This window comes from Equus quagga, chromosome 5, assembly GCF_021613505.1.
Source record: "Equus quagga isolate Etosha38 chromosome 5, UCLA_HA_Equagga_1.0, whole genome shotgun sequence".
Lineage (NCBI taxonomy): Eukaryota > Metazoa > Chordata > Mammalia > Perissodactyla > Equidae > Equus > Equus quagga.
Genome location: NC_060271.1, coordinates 4925513 through 4950381, shown reverse-complemented (window position 1 = coordinate 4950381; position 24869 = coordinate 4925513). Strand labels below are relative to the sequence as shown.

Genomic DNA, 24869 nt, shown 5'->3' with positions numbered 1-24869 from the left:
ACTGGGCAAGTCACTTCCCTGCTCTGAGTCTCCCCCGTCATCACCTGTAAAATGGGTTCTCAGCTCACAGGGTTTTATAGGAATCAGATGAAAAACTGGAATCAAAGGCCTTGTTTTGCAGGCCCTACTCAAGACGGGGGAAAGATATGGAAGAGGAGCACAAGACTGGGAGCAGCTGGGGGAGGAAGTGTGGAAGGGGAGGTCTGGATTTGGAGGGAAGGGAGCACTGGACTAGGTTTTCTGCTGGGTGTGGGCAAGTTAGAAGGGAAAAGAGAGTCCTGGCCCAGGGGGGCTCACAGCCCCTCATGTGTCACCCTCAGCCCTGCGGTCTTCCTCATGCCCATATCAAATGATGACCAGGCCTGCCAGCTCCACTGTCGGGCGTCTTTCCCCTCACTCTCAAATCGCTCAGCAGCAGCCTCCTTGTCAATCTCTTAACCCAGTCTCCCCACATCAAGCCTTCAGCGGCAACCCGGCCTCCCTAAGACAAATGTGCCCTTAATCAGTGGCCCCAGATAACGGGCAAGGGGCAGGCAGGCCCTCTGGCCCCACCGGCCTTGCTGGCCTTCCCTCTTAACTACTGCAGTCCCAACATGCGGGCTGGTGCACACCCCCATGCCTCTCTGCACACAGGCTACCCCCCCCCCCCCCCCCCCCCCACGCCCAGCACCCCTCCGCCGGTCCCTCTGCAGAGGCCCTCCTCATCTCTGCCGTCAGCTCAGCATCCCCTCCTCTGTGAAACCTCTCTGAACGGCCAGAGAACACCCGCTCCTCCGGGCCTCCACTGTGGGACTGTGACCAGCCCGGTTTAGACTGGTCTGCGGCCCGTCTTTTCTTCTAGGACGGACTGTGGGCTCCCCAAGGCTGTAGCCCCCAATGCAGGGCCCCACGGCCACTTGCTGGGTAACCCAGTGGCTGCAGGAAGGCACACGGGCCCCGGGACCTTGCTTCCTCTCAGCGGTGGGGGTCGGGGCCGGCTGACCCCAGAACCAGGCACGTCGGATCACAGCACTCCTGTCCCCCAGGCCCGAACGCTCCCGGGCGATCTGCGAGCCCCACGTCCTCAGGGTCGCGCGCGGCCACCACCCCGGCCCTTGCTTTCCGCTCGCCTCTCCCGGCCCCAGCCCGCCCGTCCCCCGGGCCGCTGCTCCCGCCACCCCGCCGAGCCGGCTCCTCCTTTGCTGGGACGCCGGCGCCATCGCTGTGCACCTTTCGCCCCGGCTCCCGCCGCCGCCTGACCAGCCCTGGCAGCTCGCCCGGCACAGTGCACCCGGCCGCCGCGGCCGGAGCTCAGGAAACGCGGGACGGCGAGCGGGACGGAAGAGAGAAGCAAGCGACGGCGGGGCCCTGCGGGGCGCGGGGTTCACCCAGCCCAGAGGCGTGGGGGCGGGGCGCGGCGGAACCCGGCCGGCCTGGTCCCCGGCAGCGCGGAACCCGAGGCGCGCGCGCCGGCGCCGCCCGGAGGGTTGAGCGAGGCGCGCCCGCACCGCCGGAAGTTGCCGCGCGGTTCTCGGCGCCGGGGCCGTGGCCGGAGGGTCGAGGGGCTCCATGGAGCAGCCAGCGCCGGACGCCGCCGGCGACGAAGCCATGGACGCATTCCTGGAGAAGTTCCGCAGCCAGCCTTACCGCGGCGGCTTCCGCGAGGACCAGTGGGAGGAGGTGGGCGCCGGGTCCGCCAGCGCGGCCGCGGCGCCTGCAAGCGTGGGCTGTGGAGTCGGACGGGCCGCGTCCCCCCACCGCCGGCTCTGACCCGGGGCTCCTCGGAGCGCGTCGCCGCTTGCGGAGTGGCCCTGGCGGCAGCAGCGCCGGGGCGGCGACCGAGGGGGCGGGTCGCGGGCCGGGAACGGAGAGCGCTCGGGGCCTGGTGGGTGGGCCGTTCTTGTGGGAACGCGGGGACCGACGGGCGGGACACGGAGGCCTGGCCGGGGAGAGAGCCGGTCGTGATGAGTTGCCGGGAAGCTTTGGTGGAGACACGGAGCTGGGTCTACGGAGCGGACAATCCTGTGGGTCTAGTTCATTCTCTTAACGTGCAGGAATTTGCAAAGATCCCGCTCTTCATGAAGCAAGCGCCGTCGGAGGTTGACCCGCGGGAGAATCCTGACCTGGCCTGCCTCCAGTCCATTATTTTCGATGAGGAGCGATCTCCAGAAGGTACCTTCCGCGACTCCCGCGTTCGTTTCTGTCTCCACTGGATTGAGGTCGAGTGAGTCGCAAGATTCTCGTTGGTAACAAGAAGTTCGCCTGAGCTCGGGTCGCGGCGGCCGCGTGCGCGCCTTGGGGTGTCTAATGCCAGGCCCTGGGAGGGGTGGCCAAGACTGCCCTCCAGAGCGCCGGACAGACGCGGGTGACGAGGGCCGGCGCCAGGCGGGCGGGAGTGGGCTCGCGGTGGACGGGCATTCGAACTGAATCTTAACAATCTGTAGGTTTTTACTGGGGGAGGACGGGAATTTGCATTCCAGGGAAGAGAATAACAGAAGCAGAAGCAGAAGAAGTATAATTTCCCCCTATTTCTTCAGTAACTAAAAAAAAAAGTCCTTTCCTCAAGAGCTAGGATAAATATTTTTTTCCTTTATGCCTTTGTTTTTTTGTAATCACTTAATAATTTACCTTGTAAGATATTTGGAATTGATTGTAGCATTAAGTACGCATGACTTTGTTTCTCCACGTTGATACCCAGTTTTATAGCATTAATTTTTGAGTTTTCCGTCCCTACTGGTTTCTTCTATTTGGTTTGTCATATATTACATTATTGCATGATTTAGAATATTTTTTTTCCTGCTTTTTCTCCCCAGATCCCCCCAGTACATAGTTGCACATTCTAGTTGTGGATCTTTCTAGTTGTGGCTGTGGGATGCTGCCCCAGAGTGGCCTCTTGAGTGGTGCCATGTCTGCGCCCAGGATCCGAACCAGCAAAACCCTGGGACCCAGCCAGGGAGTGGGGAAACTTAACCACTCAGCCACAGCCCGGCCCCTGATTTAGAATATTTTTAATGAGCCTTTTAAAAAACAGAAAATAGTGATTGTTTCTTCTTTTCTTTGCAGAACAGGCCAAGACCTATAAAGATGAGGGCAATGATTACTTTAAAGAAAAAGACTATAAAAAAGCTGTGATTTCATACACTGAAGGATTAAAGAAGAAATGTGCAGACCCTGATTTGAATGCTGTCCTTTATACCAACCGGGCAGCAGCACAATACTACCTGGGTAATTATGCCATTACTTTGTGCTTTCTAAAGAATTAATTTGTGATGAAAGCCTTTATGATGGCTAGTGGAGGCTTTGAGAGTGTCAGAGGAGGAGGACCTGCTGATCCCAGAACCTAGGATAGTTTAATTGAACTCTGATCTTCCAGGTAGACTTGGTGAAAAGGGAAACCAGATACATGGTAGAATTCTATCTGAACCAAATGAGTGACATCAAATATCTTAATACATGAGTTGGTATGATCTGGGATTTTTGAGCCCAAATGCTTCTGCTCTCTCAAATTTTTTTTTTCTGGGCTCTTTACCCTCTTCCCAAGGATGCTAGAAGGGTTTGAGATCTTTGTGTGAGAGAAACTGTGTTAATCTAAGGGAGAATTTCTCCAAGAGTAGTCTGTGTGACCCTTGAAGTAAAAGATATTCTTTGGACGAGTAAGCTTGGAGAGTGCGGCTTTTTGTTGCAGATTTGCAGTGCACATTAGTATGGTCAGGACGCTGAGCAAACCCACAGCGAAGGACTTGACCCTGTGATTCTCAAGTTTTGTAAGCCTCCTCTTCAAGCAACACTTCTTAACGTGCAGGACTGTTCTGCAGATGTGACTTTGGGAAACACTGGTTCTTTGGTGGCATTACTGGTGACTAGTCTTGGTCATGTTAGACCCTTGTTTCTTATCACAGGGCTTAGAGAGGACCTGCGAATGGCCTCAAGCATTTCTGAGGGGCTGGTAGAGAATAGCCCTGTGGTCTCGCTGGGATGAGTCTCTTGGGACTCCTCACCATTTGAGCAGAGTTTCTCTTCAACCATAGTCTGCTTCAACTGTTTTCTCCTTTAGCCTGTTTCATTGCAAAGTTCTAAAAGGGAAGAGTAGGATGGAACTTCAGAGATTGTTTGGGCTGACCAAGCCCCTCATCTTACATAGGCCCAGACAGGGACTCTGCTTAGTGCCAGAACCTGGACTAGAAACCCAGCCCTCCAACTTCTGGAGGAATATGCTTTCTTCATTCAGCAGACAGACGGAGGTCTTGTTCTGTGCTGGGCACTGTACTGTGAACAAGAGCTACGTAGTTCCTTTCCTTGGGGAACTTAGAGAATGTCATGTATAGGGCTCCTAAGACCAAAAGCACCTTGCAAGAAAAAACCGTGTGTGTGCGATACCAGAGGAGGAGATGTATCATAATCAGAGCCATTCCTTAAATGATGAGTCACTGGTTTGACTTAAAAAGCACTTTCACATTTGATATTCCTCCTGACCTCATAGCAACTGTGTAAGGTAGGTGAGGTTAACAGCGTTATCCCTAGTCAGCGGAGTAAGAAACTAGTCAAATGTAGTAAATCTAGTAAAATGAATTGAGGGTGCACAGTGCTAGGGTTAGGATGCAGAATCAGGTTTGATTCAAAGTGCACTGCATGGGAGACGCCTGTCCCCACATTTCCAGAGGTCCTTGGTGCTGGCAGTTCCTTAGTCCTGAGTACTTTGTAGGGTCTGCAGTACAGCTTGGTAGCTTTGGGGCTTTTCCTCTGCTGGCTGAGAATTCAGTTTTCTCAAGCCTGATTAGTCAGTTAGCCTTTGTCCTTTTGTTTTCCAGCTTTAAAATGTGTTCTGTGTTGTCATTCTTCTTGTCTCTGGGTTTATGGCTTTTTTGGGGGGGAAGGATGAATGTGGTGGGGGTTGAGTTAAATGCATGTGTTCAGTCTGTCACCTTTAACTAGAAGTCTTTGGATCTCTTTTATGTGCATTTTTTTCCGTAGTTAAGATAATGCTGTTCATCCAATTTTGTATTCAGTTCTTTTCACTTAATTTTATAACAGATAATTTCACTTGTCATTCAAATTGTGAATACTGTTTTAGTAGCTACATAAAATTGCATTATATGGACATACCAGTGTTTACACTATTTGCTTTAGCATTCTATACATTGTTGAGTAAATAGCTGCTTTTAGGTTTGTTTAGGCAAAATAAAGTTAGTGATAACGTTGTCCTAATAATTCTGATTATTCTTAGGCTAAAGCAGATTTAACAAACTGGCTCATAGGCCACATCTGGATCCCTGGCCTCCTGTGATCTAAAAATGCTTTTTACATTTTTAAAGGATTGTAAAACTAACAAAGAAGAATTTGTAACAGATCATATGTGTCCTGTAAAGCCTAAAATATTTACTATAGGGCCATTTACAGAAAAATTTTGCTGACTCCTGGGCTAGAGTTTTAGAAGTGAAATTAATGGGTAAATACCAAACTGTTAAGTAATATTTACAGTATAAACTAGAAAGTGACAGTCTACCTGATGCCCTTCTAGTTTGGATAACCAGTGTGTATGAATGCACCCTTTTTAAAATGCACCTACACCCACATATGTGTCTGTATATTTAGATTGGTTTGTTTTAGAAAAATAGGCTTCTATACATATTGAACCACCAGTGCAAACAGTATAGCAAAGACATTCTGTCAAGCCTTTTACATGCAGATCTGTCTTACTCTTTTTAATGGCTGCATAGTATTCAATAGTATGGATTTACCATCATTTATTTAATCATTACTAAATTGAGGATATTTCGGTTACCTCCAGCTTTTCACATTTAAAAGTCATGCTGCCATTAATATGCTGTTACATTTATTCCTGCAAATTTGTGCAAGTTTTTTTTTTTTTTAAAGATTTTTTTTTTTATTTTTTCCTTTTTCTCCCCAAAGCCCCCTGGTACATAGTTGTACATTCTTCGTTGTGGGTCCTTCTAGTTGTGGCATGTGGGACGCTGCCTCAGCGTGGTTTGATGAGCAGTGTCATGTCCGTGCCCAGGATTCGAACCAATGAAATACTGGGCCGCCTGCAGCGGAGCGCGCGAACTTAACCACTCGGCCACGGGGCCAGCCCCTGTGCAAGTTTTTTTAAGGATAAATTTTTAGAAGAATATTGTTGGGTCAAAGTGTGTGCACAAAGTGCATGCTAATTTGCTCTCTTAATTTACCCTTAGAGTGCCCTTTTTCCATATCTTCACCAATGCTGGATATTATCTGTCTTTAATTTTTACCAGTTTCGTGTTAATTTCTCTTATTATTAGTGATGCCAAGCATCTTTCATGTGCTAGCCATTTATAGTTGTTCTGTGGGTTGCCTGATGTTATAAACATTTCTAAGGCTCTTGAGTACAGCTATATTTTTTTCTAAAAACTGTTGCTCTGATTTATATTTCTCCAAGACTGTACAAGAGTGTCTTTGTGTTTACACACAAAATTTTGGAAATATTCTGACTCCACACTCTTCTCTCTTTTACTAAATGGTGTTTTGTTAGGCAATTTGCGTTCTGCTCTCAATGATGTGACTGCTGCCAGAAAGCTCAAACCCTGCCACCTCAAAGCCATAGTAAGAGGTAAGTCTTGTAGAACTACAGTATGATTGTCATTATGGAGAAGTTGGCACTCGCTGCACCACAAGTGGAGACCTTTTATGCTTTGATATTAAGGTGCTGAGATACTAATGAAGTCACCTTAGTTTTGCAGTCTTGGTATTAAGTTCTTGGTCCTTATCAACAGCGATATGCCATTTTTAAAAGAATTCTCTGGAGAATAATCTAACCCTTTGTGTTTTAAGAATTTGTAGAGAAATTTAAACTCCTCGTTTTAAATTAATAAAGAATAAAGTTAATTAAAATAAAGCAGTTCGAAAAGCCACGTTCTAATTTTTTTTCCAGATTAGCTGATTGGAAGGCAAGATCGTCAAATGCCATGTTAATGTTAATTAACAGATAAGTCATGGGACCTTTGCTGATAACTCTGATGCTGAGATGTTCCCAGATTATTTTTTGTTTTGTAGTGTGACCTTTCGATGTAATAATAGTACTTTTATTACTTTTATACTTCACCTTTTCTTTGGGAAGCTCTAAGGTGCTTCGCGAACTTTAATTTATTCATCACATATTAATCTTTCCTGTATCCCCATGGACCAACTTAAAATGCTTTATAAAAGTTCGGCTTCTTTAGGTACTCATGGTTGGGGTGGGTAAGTAGAGCCCAGTCCCTCCGCTATAGGGAAAGAAGATACTGAACAGAGATTGGCAAGTAAATTGAGTGTAGTCCGATGGATTTGGCCGCAGGCTGGAAGTGTGTAATCCTTAACTGAATAGTCAGTTTTACCTTACCCTGTGACCTTGGCGAGACACCCACTCTCTGTATCAGTTTGCTCATCTCTGAGGTTGGATTCTGTTGACATCTAAGCCCATGCAGTTCTGATATTTTGAATTTCTGCGGAAAACCTAAAGAGGCTAACTGGAGAAAAAATGAACATGATTAAAGGAGAGGCAGCTCAACCCTGGAACCATCAGATTGATTCTAGGAGAGACCCGACGTCTTTGCTCTTGCTACTGTTTGAGGAATGCCTGAGGAAAATTCTGCCTTTTGTTCTCATTTAAAAAAATTATCTGAGATGGGCTTTTTTCTTCTTGTTTGCAGATGAGGAACCTGAAGCTCAGAGATGCTCAGTTCTTTGTCTAATGTCTCGTTGGTAAATGACAGAGCCAGATTTCCAGCCCAGATCTGTCTGATTCCCGAGCCTGTACTGTGCCATTAAGCTGTAGCCTTCCGTACTTTAAGAGTCCTTAATGCCAGGGAGGCTTACAGGCGTTTTGAGCTGAATGGGCCCTAGAGAGCTTTTGGATCTAAGATACAAAAAGTATTCTTCCTTGTCTGGGGAGTGCAGCACAAGGGGCTGTATCATCTGTTTTTCCTTCAGGGTGCTGCCCGGTAGTTGGTAGGAGTGGGGCTCCTGCTCACGTAGGGTTCTTTTCATGCCTGTTGTCCGTGGATTCTAAGGGTTCTGGGTTCTGCAGGTGCCTTATGCCATCTGGAACTGAAAAACTTTGCCGAGGCTGTGAACTGGTGCGATGAGGGGCTGCAGATAGATGCCAAAGAGAAGAAGCTTCTGGAAATGAGGGCTAAAGCAGACAAGTTGAAGGTTGGTGACAGAAATAGTAGCCAGTTGGCATTTGTTAATTAGCATTAATTAATTAGCATTCCCCAGATTGTGTCTTTTGGGTCACTGTAAATTTTTTCTTCTTTAAAAACAAAACCCAAACCAGTCCCTACCCTTGGAACTCTGGAGACACAGACAGGTAAACAAACATGTAAATAAATAGTTATAATGTGACAGAGGCAAGCAAGAATATAGTGTGTGTAGTAGTGCTATCAGACACTGCCCTGGCTAAGAGCAGGGCAGAGCTGGGGTGGCAGAGAAGCTTTGGGGAAAGAGGTGATGCCTGAGTCTAATCCCTTGAAGACTCAGCAGGAGTTTACTCAGTTCAGGAGGGGGATGGAGGTGAGGAGAGGAACATTCCAGACAGGAGAAAGCAGAACTGTATAACCTTGAGCAACTTCATGATGTTTCTGAAACTCAGTCCCCTCTTTGAAATTAGTGAACATATGCATACCTCAGCAACAGTTTTCAACAAAAAATTACAAGGCATGCAAAAAAACAAGAAACTATGGCCCATACACAGGGAAAAAAAATCAACAGAAACTGTCCCTGAGGGACTGCAGACATGGGATTTACAAGACAAAGACTTTAAACTACCTGCTTTAAATCTGTTCTACGAACAAAAGGAAACAATGTCTAAAGAACTAAAAAAATACATATATATGAGAATGATGTCTCATCAAGTAGGGAATATCACTGAAGAAAAATTGTAAAAAGGAACTAAATAGAAATTCTGGGAGCCGGCCCGGTGGCACAGCTAAGTGCACACATTCTGCTTTGGCGGCCCGGGGTTTGCTTGTTCGGATCCTGGGTGTGGACATGGCACCGTTTGGCAAGCCATGCTGTGGCAGGCATCCCACATATAAAGTAGAGGAAGATGGGCACGGATGTTAGCTCAGGGCCAGTCTTCCTCAGCAAAAAGAGGAGGATTGGCAGCAGTTAGCTCAGGGCTAATCTTCCTCAAAAAAAAAAAAAATTCTGTAGTCGAAAAGTACAATAACTGAAATGAAAAATTCACTGAAGGGCTCAACAGCAGAACTCTGAAGATAGGTCAGTTATGATTACCCAGTCTGAGGAACAGAAAGAAAAAAGAATAAAGAAAGATGAAGAGAGACCGAGAGACCTGTGGGATGCCATCAAGCATATCATCATAAGCATAATGGGAGTCTCAGGAGAGGAGAGTGAGAAAGGGGCAAAAGAACACTTGAAGAAATGACAGTCAAAGGCTTCCCAGACTTGATGAAAAACAGTAATCTACTCTTCCAAGAAGCTTAATAAAACTCTAAGTAGGGTATACTTAAATCTACACCCAGACACATCATCATCATAACTGTTGAAAGTCAGAGACACAGAAGAGAATCTTAAAAACATCAAGAGAGAAGTGACTCTTCACATATAAGAGATCCTTGATGAATTAACAGCTGAGTCCTCATCAGAAAACATGGGAGCCAAAAGGCAGTGGATGAAAGAAATTCAGTGCTGAAACAAAAGGACTGTCAACCAAGAATTCTATGTCCAGCAAACCTCTTCTTCAAAAACTGAAGTAGAGGAAGAAGTAAAACTCTCCATTGGCAAATGATATGATCTTGTATATAGAAAATCCTAAGGAAGCCACGAAAAACTACTGGAACTAATAAATTAGTTCAGCAGGCTGGTGGGATACATCAGTGTAAAAAAATCACTTGTCTCCCATAGATACTTAATGAATATTCCAAATGTGAAATTAAGAAAATAATTCTATTTACAATAGCATCAAAAAGAATAAAATACTTAGGAATAAATTTAACACAAGTAGCATTAAAACTTTACTCTGAAAATACCAAACATTGTTGAAAGAAATTAAACCTAAATAAATGGGAAGACATCCCACGTTTATGGATCAGATCTTAATATTGTTAAGATGACAGTACTCCCCAAATTGATGTACAGATTCAACACAATCTGCATCAAAATTCCAACTGGATTCTTTGTAGAAATATTGGCAAGCTGATTCTAATATTCATATGAAAATTCAAGGGACTCAGAATAGCCAAAATAATCCTGAAAAACAAAAAGAGGACTCACACTTCCCACTTTCACATCTTACTACAAAGCCATAGCAGTCAAGACATGGTACTGACATAAGAATAGACATATAGATCAGTGTTAATAGAATTGAGAGCTCAGAAACAAACTCTCACATTTACAGATGATTGATTCTCAGCAAGGGTCAATGGTGAAGGAATAGTCTTAAACAAATGATTCTGGGACAACTGCATCCCATATGCAAAAGAATGAACTTGGACCCCTACCTAATACTATTTACAAAAGTTACCTCAAAATGGATCAAAGACCTAAGTGTAAGAGGTAAAACTATAAAACTCTTAGAAGAAAACATCGGCATAAATCTTCATGACCTTGGATTGGGCAATGGTTTCTTAGCTATGACACAAAAAGCACAAACAACAAAAGAAAAAATAGGGAGCTGGCCCAGTGGCGCAGTGGTTAAGTGTGCATGTTCCGCTTCTCAGCGGCCCGGGGTTTGCTGGTTTGGGTCCTGGGTGTGGACATGGCACCATTTGGCAAAAAGCCATGCTGTGGCAGGCATCCCATGTATAAAGTAGAGGAAGACGGGCATGGATGTTAGCTCAGGGCCAGTCTTCCTCAGCAAAAAGAGGAGGATTGGCAGTAGTTAGCTCAGGGCTAATCTTCCTCAAAAAGAAAAAAAAGGAAAAAGATAAACTGGACGTCATCGACAGTAAAAACTTTTATGCTTCAAAGGACACCATTGAGAAAGTGAAAAGAGAACCCACAGAATAGGAGAAAATACTTGTAAATCATCTATCTGTTAAGGTACTTTTATCTAGGATATATAAAGAACTCTTAACATCTCAGTAATTAAAAGACAACCTAATTTTTTAAATGGGCAAAGGATCTGAATAGACATTTCTTCAAAGATGATACACAAATGACCAACAAACACATGAAAGGTGGTTAACATCATTAGTCATTAGGGAAATGTAAATCAAAACCACAATGAGATACTATTTTACACTCACTAGGATGGCTATAATTTTTTTAAAAAGGAAAATAACAAATGTTCACGATGATGTGATTGAAATGATGAAACCCTCATATGTTGCTGGTGGGAATGTAAAATGGCGCAGCCACTATGGAAAACAGTTTGACAATTCCTCAAAAAATTAACCATAGAATTATCATATGACCTAGCACTTTGACTCCCAGGTATATACCCAAAAGAAAACAAGTATGTAAACAAATACTTCCACATGATTGTTCATGTTAACACTGTTCATAATGGCCAAGAAGTGGGAAAAAAATCAAAATGTCTGTCAACTGATGATAGATAAAATGTGGGAAATCCATGCAACGGAATATTATTCAGCCATAAAAAGGAATGAAGTACTGATACATGTTATAATGTAGATGAACCTCAAAAACCCTATGCTAAGGGAAAGAAGACAGATATAAAAGATCACTTATTGTATGATCCTATATATATGAAACAGCCAAAATAGGTAAATCTATGGAGTCAGAAAACACATTAGTGGTTGCCAGGGGCTGGGGAAATGGGGAAATGTGGAGTGACTGCTTAATGGGCTTGGGGTTTCCTTTTAGGGCGTTGAAAAGCCTTGGAACTAGATAGAGGCGATAGTTGTACAATATAGTGAATGTACTAAATGCCACTGAATTGTATACTTTAAAATGGTTAATTTTATGTCATGTGAATTTCACTTTAATTAAAAAAAGTAAAATATATACTAATCCTAAAAGACAAAATTATTGATAAATAGGACTTAGTCAAAACTAAACAATTTCTATTCTATAAAAGACATCACTAAGATTAAAAGGCAAGCCACGGAATGGGAAAATATTTTTAATACATATATCTAACAGGATTTGTATCCAGAATACATAAATCTATTCAATATGAAAAAATTTTAATGTGGCAGAAGCGAACAGACAGTTCTCAAAAGAAGATTTACAATAAGCACATAAAATTATGCACATTATTGTTAGACTTCAGGGAAATGCAAATAAACCTCATCAGGATCCCAGTTCACAAGACTGTCAAGACCAAATATTGGCGAAGATGTGGAGCAACTGGAACTCTCATACATTACCAGCGGGATGGAAAATGGTACAGCCACTTTGGAAATCAATTTGACAATTTCATACAGCTGTCCTGTGACCCAGCAATTTCACTCCTAGGTATTTACCTAAGAAAAATGAAAACACGTTCATAAAAGAACGTGTATAAGAATGTTCATAGCCTATTTATTCATAATAACCCAGAAACAGCCCTTGTATCCAACAATAGGAAAAAAGATAAGCAAAAGTGTGGTATATTCATATGATGGAATATTACTTGGCAACAAAAAGAAAAACTCATCAGTGATGGATTGGGAGGAGGGTTGACTGCAAAGGGGCGTGTGGCGACATTCGAGGGGATAGAAGTGTTCTCTGTCTTGGTTGGAGTGCTGGGTACTCGGTACACGTGTGCCAAAACTCATTGAACTGTCCACTTAAAATCTGTAAATTATACTTCAACAAAGTTGATGATTTTTGGAAAAAAGGGCAGCAAACTCCACAGTTCAGGGATCCTCCTGCCTTTATTCCACTTTATGTGGGCTGCCAAGACCCCAAACTTCAGGTAAGCAGGAAGCCACATCCACCCACTTGCATCCTGTAAATCAGTGAAAGCAACTTGGGACAGAGCCCAAGTCATCCTTAATCATCCATCTTAATCGTTTTCTAGTGTGGACCAGGCACTGGTTGGGCGCAGCTCAACTGTGAAGGCAGAATTGGACATAGTCTAGCAGTGTCCGTTGGGTGGCATGCTCTTGAGAGAGCAATCAAACGTCCTGACGGTGGGAAGGGGTTTTGCAGCTCTTGGCAGACTGGATTGGAGAAAGAATGGCCAAGGATTATCAGTCATTGTTTCCCTGAAAGGATGGACTTGGTTCACAAGGGAAAAAAATCTGTGTTAGCCTTTTTGGGGCTTTCATGGGAAGAATGAGGAGTGGTTGGTGCTATATTTTGGGGCAGGTGTCAGCAAACTGACCCACAGGCCAAATCCAGCTTGTGGCCTGTTTTTGCATGTTCTGTGAACTAAGAAAGTTTTCCCCCTTTTTAAAGGGTTATAAACAACAAACAAAACCAGATAATATGCAACAGAGACCATATATGGTCTGCAAGGCCTAAAATATTTACTATCTGGCCCTTTACAGAAAAAGTTTGCTGACCCCTTTAGTCCACAGTCCTGAGGGTAAAAGCAGGATCAGCTGCTTTTGAGGAGATTAGCAGGAAAAGGAAATCTCCATTACATTTCTGCCAGGCTCAGGAGACTGATGGTACTTTTCTCTCATGGATTTTAATTGTGCAAAAGGCAGAGCCTCTGAGAAGGTCTTGCGCTGGGTTTTTCCAGTGTATTTTTCTGTACCCCAGCCACACCAGAGAAGTTGAAATGCCCCATGGGCCCTGATGTCAGTCCCTCTACTGAGAATGTCCTTTCTCCTTCATCCGGTGGAATCTTCCTTGTCTATCTAAAGCCCCTCCTCAGAGGGGCAGAATCAGTTGTTCCCTCCGCTGTTTTATACCTCTCGGTTCTCACCACCTGGGTAACACGTGACCTTTTACTTGTCTGTCCCCCTCGGTAGACTGAGCTCCTTGGGTACAGGAACTATAGATTTTTAAATTTCTGCTGCCACCGGTCCTGGCGCCCAGACATGCGCTTTTTAAGTAAGTATTTATTGAACTGAATCCGGCCCCTGGTATCCCTTGACGCGGGAGGCTGGGTTGGATGGAGACCGGAGATGGTCTTTTAGGCACAGGCTGGTGTAATGGAATAGGAAGCAGGTTCTCTAGAGCTGATGCAGCTGAATTTCATTTCCAGCGAACTGAACAGAGGGATATAAGGAAAGCAAAAGTGAAAGAAAAGAAGGAGCAGAATCAGAATGAGGCTTTACTCCAGGCTGTCAAGGTGAGTTCTCAGACCGTAGGCCCTCACAGTTCTTGTTAAATCCACTAGTCCTGAAGCCTCTTGGGAACCTTTCTTGGGCTGCTTTACCTGAATGAATTTGTTCACCTGCTTCGGTGAAGCGGTATGAAGAAGGGGCTCTGGAGCCGGACCCCTGGGTTCAGTCAGCTCTCCCACGGGTGTGCATGTGTTGGTCTCAGGGAACCTACGCTGAATACTTGGTACGGTCAGGCATCACTTAATCTCACAGTCGCCTTCTGAGGCAGGTAGGTCTTCTTGCTCGTGTTTTGCTGGATGGTGACGAAGTCTCAGACAGGCGAAGAAACCTCTCAGAGCTAATGTGTGTCAGAGCCAGGCCCTTGTTCCTAGCCACTGTCATGCTGCATCCTGAGGAAGTCTGACGTTTTAGGATCTTGCTTCTCTACCTATAACAACAGCAACGAAATTCTACCTCCCCTTCCCTCTCGTCTCTGCATTCTAAATGAGTGCAGTCTGATCCAAGTCTTGCTTTTACCTGAGTACCCAGCAAGTCTCCTGTTGAGCCTGGCTTGCTTGGTCCTCACAAGGGAGCTAGCACCTGCCAGGGGATTGTGGGGTAGCTTCTTGGTTTCAGTCTCTGTGGAGCTAACTTATGCACCCATTTAAGTTCCTTGTTGACTGAGAACTTTGCAGTACTAAGATGCTCTCCACTAGTCCTCCCCACAACGAGCAATCTGTTAACACATATTAACAGATTAAACAGAATGGAATACACTAGATTCTCCATCGAATCCTCATTCACAGTGAGGGATTTGGCCATTTTCTAAAATGTACAATATTGGAATGCCCAGACATTTGCATACAGACCTTATTTTTGTTCTCTCCTTCAGTCTAACATCTCAAGCTTCAGTGTACATAAGAATCACTCTCCATAGTCTACACAAAGCCACACCTACTATATTTTACCGCTGGTGAAAATATAAAAGCAAGGGTCAGCAAACTGCAGCCAGTGGATCACAGCCCTGCCTGTTGGCTTCGCTGTTACCTGTGGCCGTTTTCACACTACAGTGGCAGAGTTGAGTAGTTGATTTCAACAGAGACCATTTGGCTCACAAAGCCTAAAATATTTCTTACCTGACCCTTAAAGGAGAAGTTTGCCAACCCCTGATTTAGGAGATCTCAGTCAGCGGTAATTTTGATTGCATGTAACTTTCCCCTCATTTGCTAGCTTAGGAACCTCCAGACACATAAGAGGTGACTACTATTCAGACCTTTGATTTATCCTTATTTTTACGAGGCAGTCAAGATTAAGTCAGTGTGCATTATTTTTAATATTCCATGTCCTAGCTAAACTGAAACATTTGCCATTTTTGTACATACCACCCTCTTGATCTTTTCAGTGCCTTTGCACATGCTGTTCCTTGGGGTGGAATGCCCTTCCACCCTCCCCACACCTTTATTTCTCTGCCTTTCAAAGTTGTTCAAGGCCTGGCATGCCCTGGTTGGCCTGCAGCCCCAAGGCTAAATTCACTATTCATCGTCCGCAGTTCCACAGCTCCACTTCTTACCTTATGTGGTACTTATTTCCAGAGCTGTCTCCCCACTAGACCACGAGCAGGGGCTTGAGGGCAGGAACCACATCTCGCTCGTCTCTGTGACACAGTCCTAGCACGTGATAGATGTTTGGTGAAGGTTAGTTAAACCAGAGCGACACCAGCGGTGTGCCAGGCCTCAGGGTCGTTGCAGGTGCATCACGTGTAGAGCTGGCCCTCAGGGAGCTGGCTGAGTTAGAGTTTCCCTGTTTTGGTGAAATGGGTTTGCATCCTTCCACACAGTAAGGGGCTGTGTGTGCGTTTCTGTCTTTAACCCAGGCTAGGAACATCAAGTTAGTCTCGGAAGCTGCCGGCGAGGATGAAGATTCGGCCTCAGAGTGTCCTGGTGAGCTTTTCCTGGATGGGCTTAGCTCTGGGAACCCCTGTGGAGCCAGGCTGAGTGTAGATGACCAGGGCAGATTGAGCTGGCCTGTGCTTTTTCTGTACCCAGAGTACGCCCAGTCGGACTTCATCTCAGCTTTTCACGAGGACTCCAGGTACTTACTTCCCAAGAGCCCTCTGCTCTTGCTTGCATGCTCTTTCTCTGCTGTCTTGGCAGGAGGGACAGGTGGACTTTTGGTTGAGGAGGGAAGAGGACGGTTTGGAGGGTTTCACAGTCTGGTTGGTATAATCTGTTGGGCAGCTGATTGCTCCCTTTACTGACTAGCTCTGCAGTGACGGACACAAGTCTCACCATCATGCTGACTGGGCTAGTCAGTAAACACCACAGTCCAGGGTTTGTCCAGCACTGGTACACAGCTCTGGGAGATAGGAAATCATGCAGGTAGTACATGCAAAGTACCGAAGTGTATATTAGAAAAAATATAACCAGCAATTTTAATGTCTGATTTCATAGAGTTAATGCTTAAAATGTGGCTAAATGTAAGGAATGTTGTTAAGTCTGTGTCAGCTTAGAAAAAAGTATTATGCCCTAATAGGACAAGTGATAACATACATTTTTGGCACTGTTGCCAAAATGGCTTAAGCCTGCATTTCATGTTTTATACATTCTTGATGTCTCTGTGAATTCGTGTCTGGGGACTGTGATGTGGGAAAATAGAGCGATCATGAGTTATGGATACCCAGAAAGTACATGTTATATCTTTAGGTTTATTGATCATCTAATGGTGATGTTTGGTGAAACGCCCTGTTGGGACTTAGAGCAAAAATATTGCCCTGATAATTTAGAGGTAAGAGAAGTTTTATTGTGTTCCTCTATGGGATTTTTTTGGTTGGGGGGCAAGGTTTCACTGCCTTTAAAAAAAAATTGTGGTAAAATATACAGAGCATAAATTTTACATTTACATTTTAACCATTTTTAAAGTCACAGTTCAGTAACATTAAGTACGTTCACATTGTTGTGCATCCATCAGCACCATCCCTCTCCATTTCATCATCTCAAACCGAAACTCTATACCCATTAAACTAACTCCCCATTTCCCCTCTCCCTGCCCCGGCAACCAGCACTCTTTGTGTCTCTGTGAATCTGACTGCTCTAGGCACCTCATCTAAGTGGCGTCATACAGTATTTGTCCTTTTGTGTCTAGGTTATTTCACTTAGCATAAGGTCTTCGAGGTTCATCCATGTTGTAACGTGTCAGGAAATCCTTCCTTTTTAAGGCTGAATAAGATTCTATTGTTGGGATTTAAAAGAAAATAATCACAACTCACAGTGCAAAGAATTTGTCTTCTAACCATTTGAGAGTATGATGCCAGCTGATGCCCCATCACCCTTGAATACTTTACTGTCTGTTTCCTACAAACGAGGACATTTTCCTTCACAATCCCAGTCGACCATTAGAATTAGGAAATTAATGTTGATACACTAAGTACCATCTAATCCTCAGACTTCATTCCGTTTCACAGATTGTCCCAGGAATGCTCTTTATGGCGAGGCGACCTGTCGAGAATCCTACTTTGTTTTGTACTTGTTGGTCATGTCCCTTTAGTCTCCTTCAGGCGATGGAAGAGTTTCTTAAGTCTTTCCTCGACTTTCTTGATCTCAACATTTTTGAAGATTTTGTTAGTGCCATCAGGTTGATGCTGACTCCTGGCGCCCCTGTGTACGGCAGAGCAGAACCCAGCCCGGTCTTTTTGCACCATCCTCTCCCCTTCTAGTGTTATATCAGACAGCGCTCCACTGCTCTTCATAGGGTTTTCATGGCCAATTTTTTGGTAGTGGGTGGCCAGGTCCTTCTTCCTAATCTGCCTTAGTCTGGAAGCTCTGCTGAAAGCCATCCACCATGGGTGACCCTGCTGGTGTTTGTAGCACAGCTCTCAGCATCACAAGACGTAGCCGCCACAGTTGACAGCAGACAGACCAGTGGTGTGGTTCCCTGACCAGAAGTGAACGTGGGCCCCAGTGGTGAGAGTGCCCAGTCTTAACTGTGAGCCCCCCAGAGCTGGTGGTCTACAGACGAGTTATTTTGTGTAAAGTCCATCAGTGCGGGTTCGTCTTGTGTTTCCTCATGACTAGATCTGGATTATGCATATTTGACTGGAACATCACAGAAGTAATGCTGCGTTCTTGTTGCAGCCTATCAGGTGCATGATTTCAATCTGTCCCATAACTGACAATGTTCACTTTGATCACCTGATTGAGGTGGGGTCTGCCAGGCTTCTCTACTGTAAAGTTACTCTCTGCCCCTTTGTAATTAGTATTTTATAGGGAGCTGCTTTGAAATGATATAAATGTCCCATTGTTCATCAGGCCTTCAACATAATCATTTATTTATATCTATATCAGTGGATTTATGGTTTCCTGTTTGATTCATTGAGTTATAATCTATTACTATGATTATGTTATGCTCAGATTAGCCCAGCTTTGGCCAATGGAAATCCCTTCAAATTTGTTTCTGTGTCCTTTTGACTTGTCTTCATTTTTTACCCACTTCCTTGCTTTCTGGCAAATTGTGCTTCCCTTGCCCCAGCTCTGGAATCAGCTACTTTTTCCCAAGGAGTCCTGGTTCTTTCTCATGGAAAATGGTATTTAGAACCAAGATCTGTGCAATAGGTGTATTCATAAGTATAGGGGCGGGGGTTGGGGGGTGCTCACTGCTCCAGTGCCGTGTGTGTGTGTGTGTGTGTGAGAGAGAGAGAGAAAGAAAGAGAGAAAACATGAGGTCTCACTGACATTTCCAATTCTAATCCAACACCACAGGATCTATTTTCTCCCTTTTTCTATTTGTAACAGTGGCTTCTATTCTTCATATATTTGTTAGTTTGATCACTCCCCCTATATTTAATTCTCCTCCTGTCAACACCACTGTCCCGTCTCCCACAGGGAACCGTCCTCACCCTACTTGGGCTCTTGACTCTCACATCAGGCTCCTGCCCCAGCATGGGTTCCGTCCTCATCCTATGCACACTCTGACACCCCACATTGCTCAACCACCCTGCCTGAACATCCTCCTCATCCTGCTTGGGTTCTCACTCCCCAACAGGCCACGCCCTGCCATGAGTGGTTGCCCTCCTCACCCTGGTTGGGCCCCGACACCCCCTATCAGCTGTCCGCAAGCATGGACACCCTCCTCACCCCACATGGGCTCACATACCCGCCCTGGACAGCTATCTTACAGGGGAGCCCTTCTCACCCTGCTTAGACTGGCCGGCCCCCACGAGGATACCCTCCTCCACTGGCCGGGCTCTGACACAACTCACCCCCCTGCAGCCCTCTTGTGCAGACATCTTCCTCACCCTGCTTGGGCTTGGACACCTGCACAGGGCTGTCCCCTGCCTGGACATCCTTCTCACCCTGGTTGGATTCTTCCCCTGCTCTGGGCCATCCTGGATTTCTTCCCCCACACCTAATGGCTCTAGGACCAAACTGTTAGGGATGGAAAAGCTCATAGGCCTGGGCTTGAGTCTTGGCTCCTCTTGTTTACTAGTGGGGCTTTTTTGGTGAGTTATTTCCTTTCTCTGAGCCTTGGTTCTATCTTTGGAAAATGGAGCTGTAATATCTTTCTTAGTGTCATGGGGAGGACTGAGTGCTTTATACTCCACAGCTCTGTAAGGAGGCATTCGACTAATAACAGTTGCCTCTCTTTAACTTCTCCCTAGACTTGGCCTCAATGTGCCTAGTGCTACCGAAGCCCCATATTTATATCTGACTCCTGCTCCTCTGTTCATCTTGCAGGTCTACTTTGAGGATGAGGACAGGGCAGAACTGTACCGGGTGCCTCCCAAGAGCACCTTGCTGCGAGTGCTGCAGCACCCCAGGTGAGTCACCTTCCTGGGGCTGAGTGATGCGCAGGCACCATCCCAGGGATACAGCCAGCTTCTCATGCCACTGCTGATTGGTTGCCCCTCCCCCTGCCCTGGACACAAAACTGAGTGAGACGGCAGCCATGGAGACTCGCCGGGCGGTTAGCCAAACAGGTTGCGGTGTTTGCACTGCAGCTATGACACCCTCAGACTGGGAGAACTGGACAGGGCTGGGCTGAGAAGGGAAAAGCTGCCTGACTTTTGTACCTGAAGACAGCTGGGATTGCCCTGCTATGCTTGTGTCCCCAATATTATGTGGAAAGAGCACTGGTTCTTGAAGTCAGACACCATCCTTTACTGGCTGTGTGACTCCAAGCACATACTCCCTCTCTGGGGCTGTTTCCTCACCTCTAGAGTGGGACTAATAGCTCTTGCCTACATACTTCTCAGGTATTTGAGTGCCAATGAGAGAGAAGTTGAAGTGCTCTTGTAAACTGTGAAGGGCTGACCTCCTGTAAGAGGGCATCTTTGTTAGTAGTGGTGGCAGTCAGTAGATTTGGCCGTGGTCTCTTTCTTCAGCTTTGAGGTGTCCTGGACTATAAGGGAGTGCCCTCAGTAGATTTATAAGTTGAGTCTTGGACAGCTTTTCCCTAAGCTTTGAGCAAAGCAGATGCTCTGTATGTCGGCTAAGAGCCCAGTGTGTTAGGGGACCAAGGGTGCTGGGTGTGATGGGCATGAGGCTGGAGAGCTAAGTTAGGGCCATGCGTGAAGGCCTCGAATGCCCTGCTGAGGATGTGAACTCGCTCCTGATGGTGGTGTGTGGAGCCACAGAGGGTGTTCATTTAGGTAAAATTTACAAGTAATGTACAGATTTTAAGTGTACTATTCGATGGTGAGGCCTGAAGTGGGGCATCGATTGGAGAGAGGTTTAGGAGGCAGACTGGAGGGGAATTGGTGATGTGGTGACTGACTCGGTGAGGGTGTCCAGCTGGTCTAGAGGCTTCTGCTTTGGCCTGGCAGGTTGGAGGTGAAGATTTCTTCAGATATGATCAATGACTTCTCTTGGCAGTGTTTTTTTCTGGCCCCAAATCTCCCTTCTAGTTTATAGACAGAGTTGTAGCTGTTCATTTTCTCATTGTTGGCAAATTACCCAGAATTCTTGAAGGGCCTGAGGTCCACTCTTCCCCATCTCCAGAAAGATGGGGGAGAAATCTAAACAGAAAGCAGACTGACCTGTGGAGGAAAAACAATTTCATGCTTCTCAGAAAATGCAAATGCTGTTGGGAGTGATTATGTTTTAAATGACTAGCACGGCAAGAGGCTACCCAGGACAGGGTTCTGGCAGCTTCAGATCCTGAACTGGGTGGAGCCAAATTACAGGCCCCTGTCCAGGTCCAAGCCCCCTGGGTAATGCTGACACCCCTCAACCTGGGAGGCCAAGGCCTTGCCCACCTCTCCAGGCTACCCCTCTCTGTTTGCTTTATTCCCCAACAGCAGCAAACGCCCTGGTGACCTGCACCTTGTGGCTTTTGCTCCCCATGCCCCTTCACTGCCCCTTTCCAAATTAAAGTCAAGCTCAGACATGGCATCTTCCAGGAAGCCTTTCCCTTAGAGAGAAGCATGCCCCTTGGACTAACACTGTGCCACACAAATGCTTCTACAGTTGTGCCTTGCTATCATTAATCGATTATTTATCTCCCTCCCCCAGGACATGAGAGCAGGGACAGTGGTTTTTGTTTGTTTTTAATCTCTGCTTTCAGCACAGGGCCTGTCTTACCGTGGACACTCATTGCTGAATAAGTGAATAACAGCATGTTCTTGTAGTTTTATTTCATGTTTAGCCATGGATGCATGTGATGCTGGAGGACTGTCCCAAAGGTTCTAGCTAGGTTGTAAGGGGGAGAGGGTCATGCTAATCTGCCGGATTTATAAACAATCAACCAAATAAATGTGCCAAACTGGCCTTTTAATGTTGACTCGCATCCAAAGCTTCACCTTGAGTGTTGTTGGGAAGGTCCATGGATGATTAAGATTGCAATTCAGTTAATCCCTCTCTTTGTTGTATTCACTGCAGGTACTTTGTAAAAGCCCTGATCCCGGCATTTTTGGTGTGCGTAGGATCCTCTCCTTTCTGTAGGAATTATCTCCAGGGGAGAAAGGTACACCAGGTAAAGTGACGGAGCCAGGCCCCCTGGATCTCCTCCCTCACCTTCCTCTGCCTGGAATCCAGCATAAATCAGCTGGACAGACTCCTATTTCTGTCACCCTGGGGACAGTCCTTCCTCGCATCGTGGTTGGGCAGGAGCTGCTAACTTCCCTGAACTGCCGCCCTTCGGGTCAAAGTGCTGAGTCCAGCTGGTCTTCACTCCCCTCCTCTGATACAAAACTCCGTTTCTCGGTCATGACATCCTTGGACTCACTGTGAACTGCGTTAACCACGAGCCTCCATCTCCGAAGGGACCGTCTGCTGCAGTTCTGCAGCACCTGACCCGAGGAACTCACTGGCCTGTGGCCAGAGGCAGGGTCCAGTGACACGGTTCTGAACCTTTGTGGAGTTAGAGGCCTTAGAGAAGCTGCCCCTCCAGCCGCACATGCCCGCAAACCACACGTGTAATTTTAGGGCACTGAAGAGCCCCCGGCCTCCAGGCACTCCACGAGCACAGAGGGTGCTCCGTGGGGATGCCGCAGGTGCCTTGGGGTGAGGAGAGCCAGGTCCTGGCTCTGCAGCTATAAAGCCTACAAACTGGGATCTTCCAGAACCCCTAAAAAGTTTGCCAGTTTTCTTGATCTCTGCAGTATGGAGAACTGTGACAGACTTGGACAGTGGACTCTGAGTTCCTCTCCAGTTTTCACATTTTACGATTTTGTGCCTTTTAAACTGGAAAATCTTTTTGCATGCTGTCATTGTTGTAGGTTCTATTTTTGTCTGCAGCTGTTTGCCCCTCCTTCCTAGAGGACTTTATGCATCCTTACCTGGAGCCAAAGGACTCCTGGCAGTGCCCGCCCTCCCCAGGGAGGAGCGCACTTCCCTGCTCCTGACAGAGGGGGCGTGAGCAGACGTGTCCACACAGAAGCTCGAGGGGCCAGAGTGCTCTTTCCCCTCTGCCATGAGAACCTACTTCCCAGATAGGGGCTGTTCCTTCAGCCTCTGTGCCAGAATGGTAAGACACGCGGAGCAGAGCTGATGCGGCTGGCCTGCAGCCATTGATTGTAACATGAATGAGAAATAAGTGTTTGTTGTAGTAATAAGCACTGAGATTTGGAGCTGGTTACTATAGCAAAGCTAACTAATACATCATTAAACTGGAACCAGCTGCTGTCCTTACGATGGACTCATTTGGGGTTTTGTGCTGTGTGCTTCATTGTCTTTGAAGGGCAATTTGCTGTGGAATATTTATACAAACCATGCAGCTGTCCTTCCAGCTGCAGGTCCCTGCCTGTGGCTTGTGGCAGGAAACAGAAGTCCAGCCTCCATCCTAAGCCTGGCTTAGGCCATACTGAGGCCACTCTCTCTCACTCCCCAGCTAGACTCCTCGCTTGGATCTCTTTGTAAGAACTCAGCACTTTGTGTAAGAGGCCTGACGTTTCGTTACAACAACCCTAGCACACTGCAGGGTTCCCTGGAGCAGCCAACCTCACTGTCACAGGGCAAAGCAGGTTCTGGAGTGCCACCGGACTCATCTGTGACACAGACTTACTCCCTGCCCCCTTCCTGGACACTGAGGCTGGGGTGAGATATCACATGAGAGTGAGTTGTACATTCGAAATATGCACACCTGACAAGGGTCGTTAAATGACCTTCCTCCTCATCACACAGCCCTCAGAAGGCTCCTGGCAGGCAGGCTGGGTCATCCGCCAGCTTCCGCTCCACCTTCCGTGCAGTCCCTGCTCCTCCCTCTAGCTAGGGTGGGGCAGAAGTGGGAAGGCGAGAAGAGAGACTTAGACTGTTAGACCAGAGTGGGGCCTGGTGGCCACTGACTTGCTGTGCCTGAGTAAGAGCCTGCTGCTTGGAGCCTCCTCCATCTGGACAGTGATTCACTGTGCCCCCCATAGGCTCCTCCAGGGCGCCTCTGTGCACATGCTGTATGCCAGGCGCTCAGTCCAGTGCCTGGCACGTAATTACTCAGTGACTGGCTCTTAAGTCCGGTGAACTATCCCCAGGGGCACATCTCTGCAGACCAGTAGCACTAGACCAGTGATTCTCAACCAGGGGCAACGGTGCACCCAGGGGACACCTGTCAATGTCTAGAGACATTTCTGGCTGTCAGAACATGGTGGGGTGCTACTGGCATCTAGTGGGTAGAGGCCAGAGATGCTGCTACACATCTGTAGTGCACAGGACAGCCCCAACAGAGTTACCTGCTCAAACTGTCGAAAATGCTGAGCTTGAGAAACGCTGCACTAAACCTTCCAGGTGGCAGGCTCTCAGTGGGCAGGCGCCAGGGGATTTGTCTGAGTGCCCAGGCCTGACCCATGGGAGCTGAGTGTGAGCATGCCGAGTGGACGGATGAACGAATGAATGAAGGAACTGATGAGTGAAAAACAATAAACCAGTCCTGTTCCAAAGCCTCACTTGCAGGCACACAAGCATCAGCAACGGCATTCCCAGGCTTAAGCTTAACCTGGTTGGCTTACACCTCCTCCAGGAAGGCTCCAGGCCTCCCCTGCTTCCGCTGCCTCTGACCTCTGCCATCCTCTTTAGTTGCCAGGAGAGTGGAACAGGCACAGACTTCCGAGCGGGCCTGTGGAGGTTAGGACTAGAATTTGGCTAGGGCAGGGAGCAGGGGTCCCTGAAGGCCGCACATGCCCCCCAGCCCCGCCCCTACCCCTCAATGGTTCCTGGCTCAGTCGGCATTTCCCAGCCAGCTTGAGGCTCCAGGTGGTGCCGAGTTCACCCTGCCCCACTTACTGAGAGCTCATGGCCCCGCTGCTGCATTGGGCAGGCGGGCTGA

General features: G+C 46.7%; 1 protein-coding gene across 2 annotated transcripts; it reads left to right on the top strand.

Moving 5' to 3' along the window:
• The first annotated feature begins 1470 nt into the window (after positions 1–1470).
• TTC4 (tetratricopeptide repeat domain 4) lies at positions 1471–23242 on the top strand. 2 transcript variants are annotated; one of them, XM_046660937.1, is made up of 10 exons: positions 1471–1659; positions 2034–2151; positions 3043–3204; positions 6488–6565; positions 8021–8145; positions 14060–14146; positions 15994–16211; positions 16823–16904; positions 19850–19932; positions 21992–23242. In XM_046660937.1, exons 1-10 carry the CDS (start codon positions 1549–1551, stop codon positions 22092–22094), a joined length of 1167 nt encoding a protein of 388 aa, XP_046516893.1. In that variant the 5' UTR covers positions 1471–1548; the 3' UTR covers positions 22095–23242. The 2 variants fall into 2 exon arrangements, with proteins under 2 accessions (XP_046516893.1, XP_046516894.1); XM_046660938.1 differs by having other exon boundaries at positions 1499–1659; positions 2034–2203.
• Positions 23243–24869: the final 1627 nt, after the last annotated feature.

What these genes read in the sequence shown, in the direction of transcription:
- TTC4 (XM_046660937.1), top strand. Translation starts at nt 1,549, where the DNA reads ATGGAGCAGCCAGCGCCGGACGCCGCCGGCGACGAAGCCATGGACGCA. An exon ending in GCGAGGACCAGTGGGAGGAG is followed by an intron (nt 1,660 to 2,033) that starts GTGGGCGCCGGG and finishes CTTAACGTGCAG; the next exon opens with GAATTTGCAAAGATCCCGCT. An exon ending in TGAGGAGCGATCTCCAGAAG is followed by an intron (nt 2,152 to 3,042) that starts GTACCTTCCGCG and finishes TTTTCTTTGCAG; the next exon opens with AACAGGCCAAGACCTATAAA.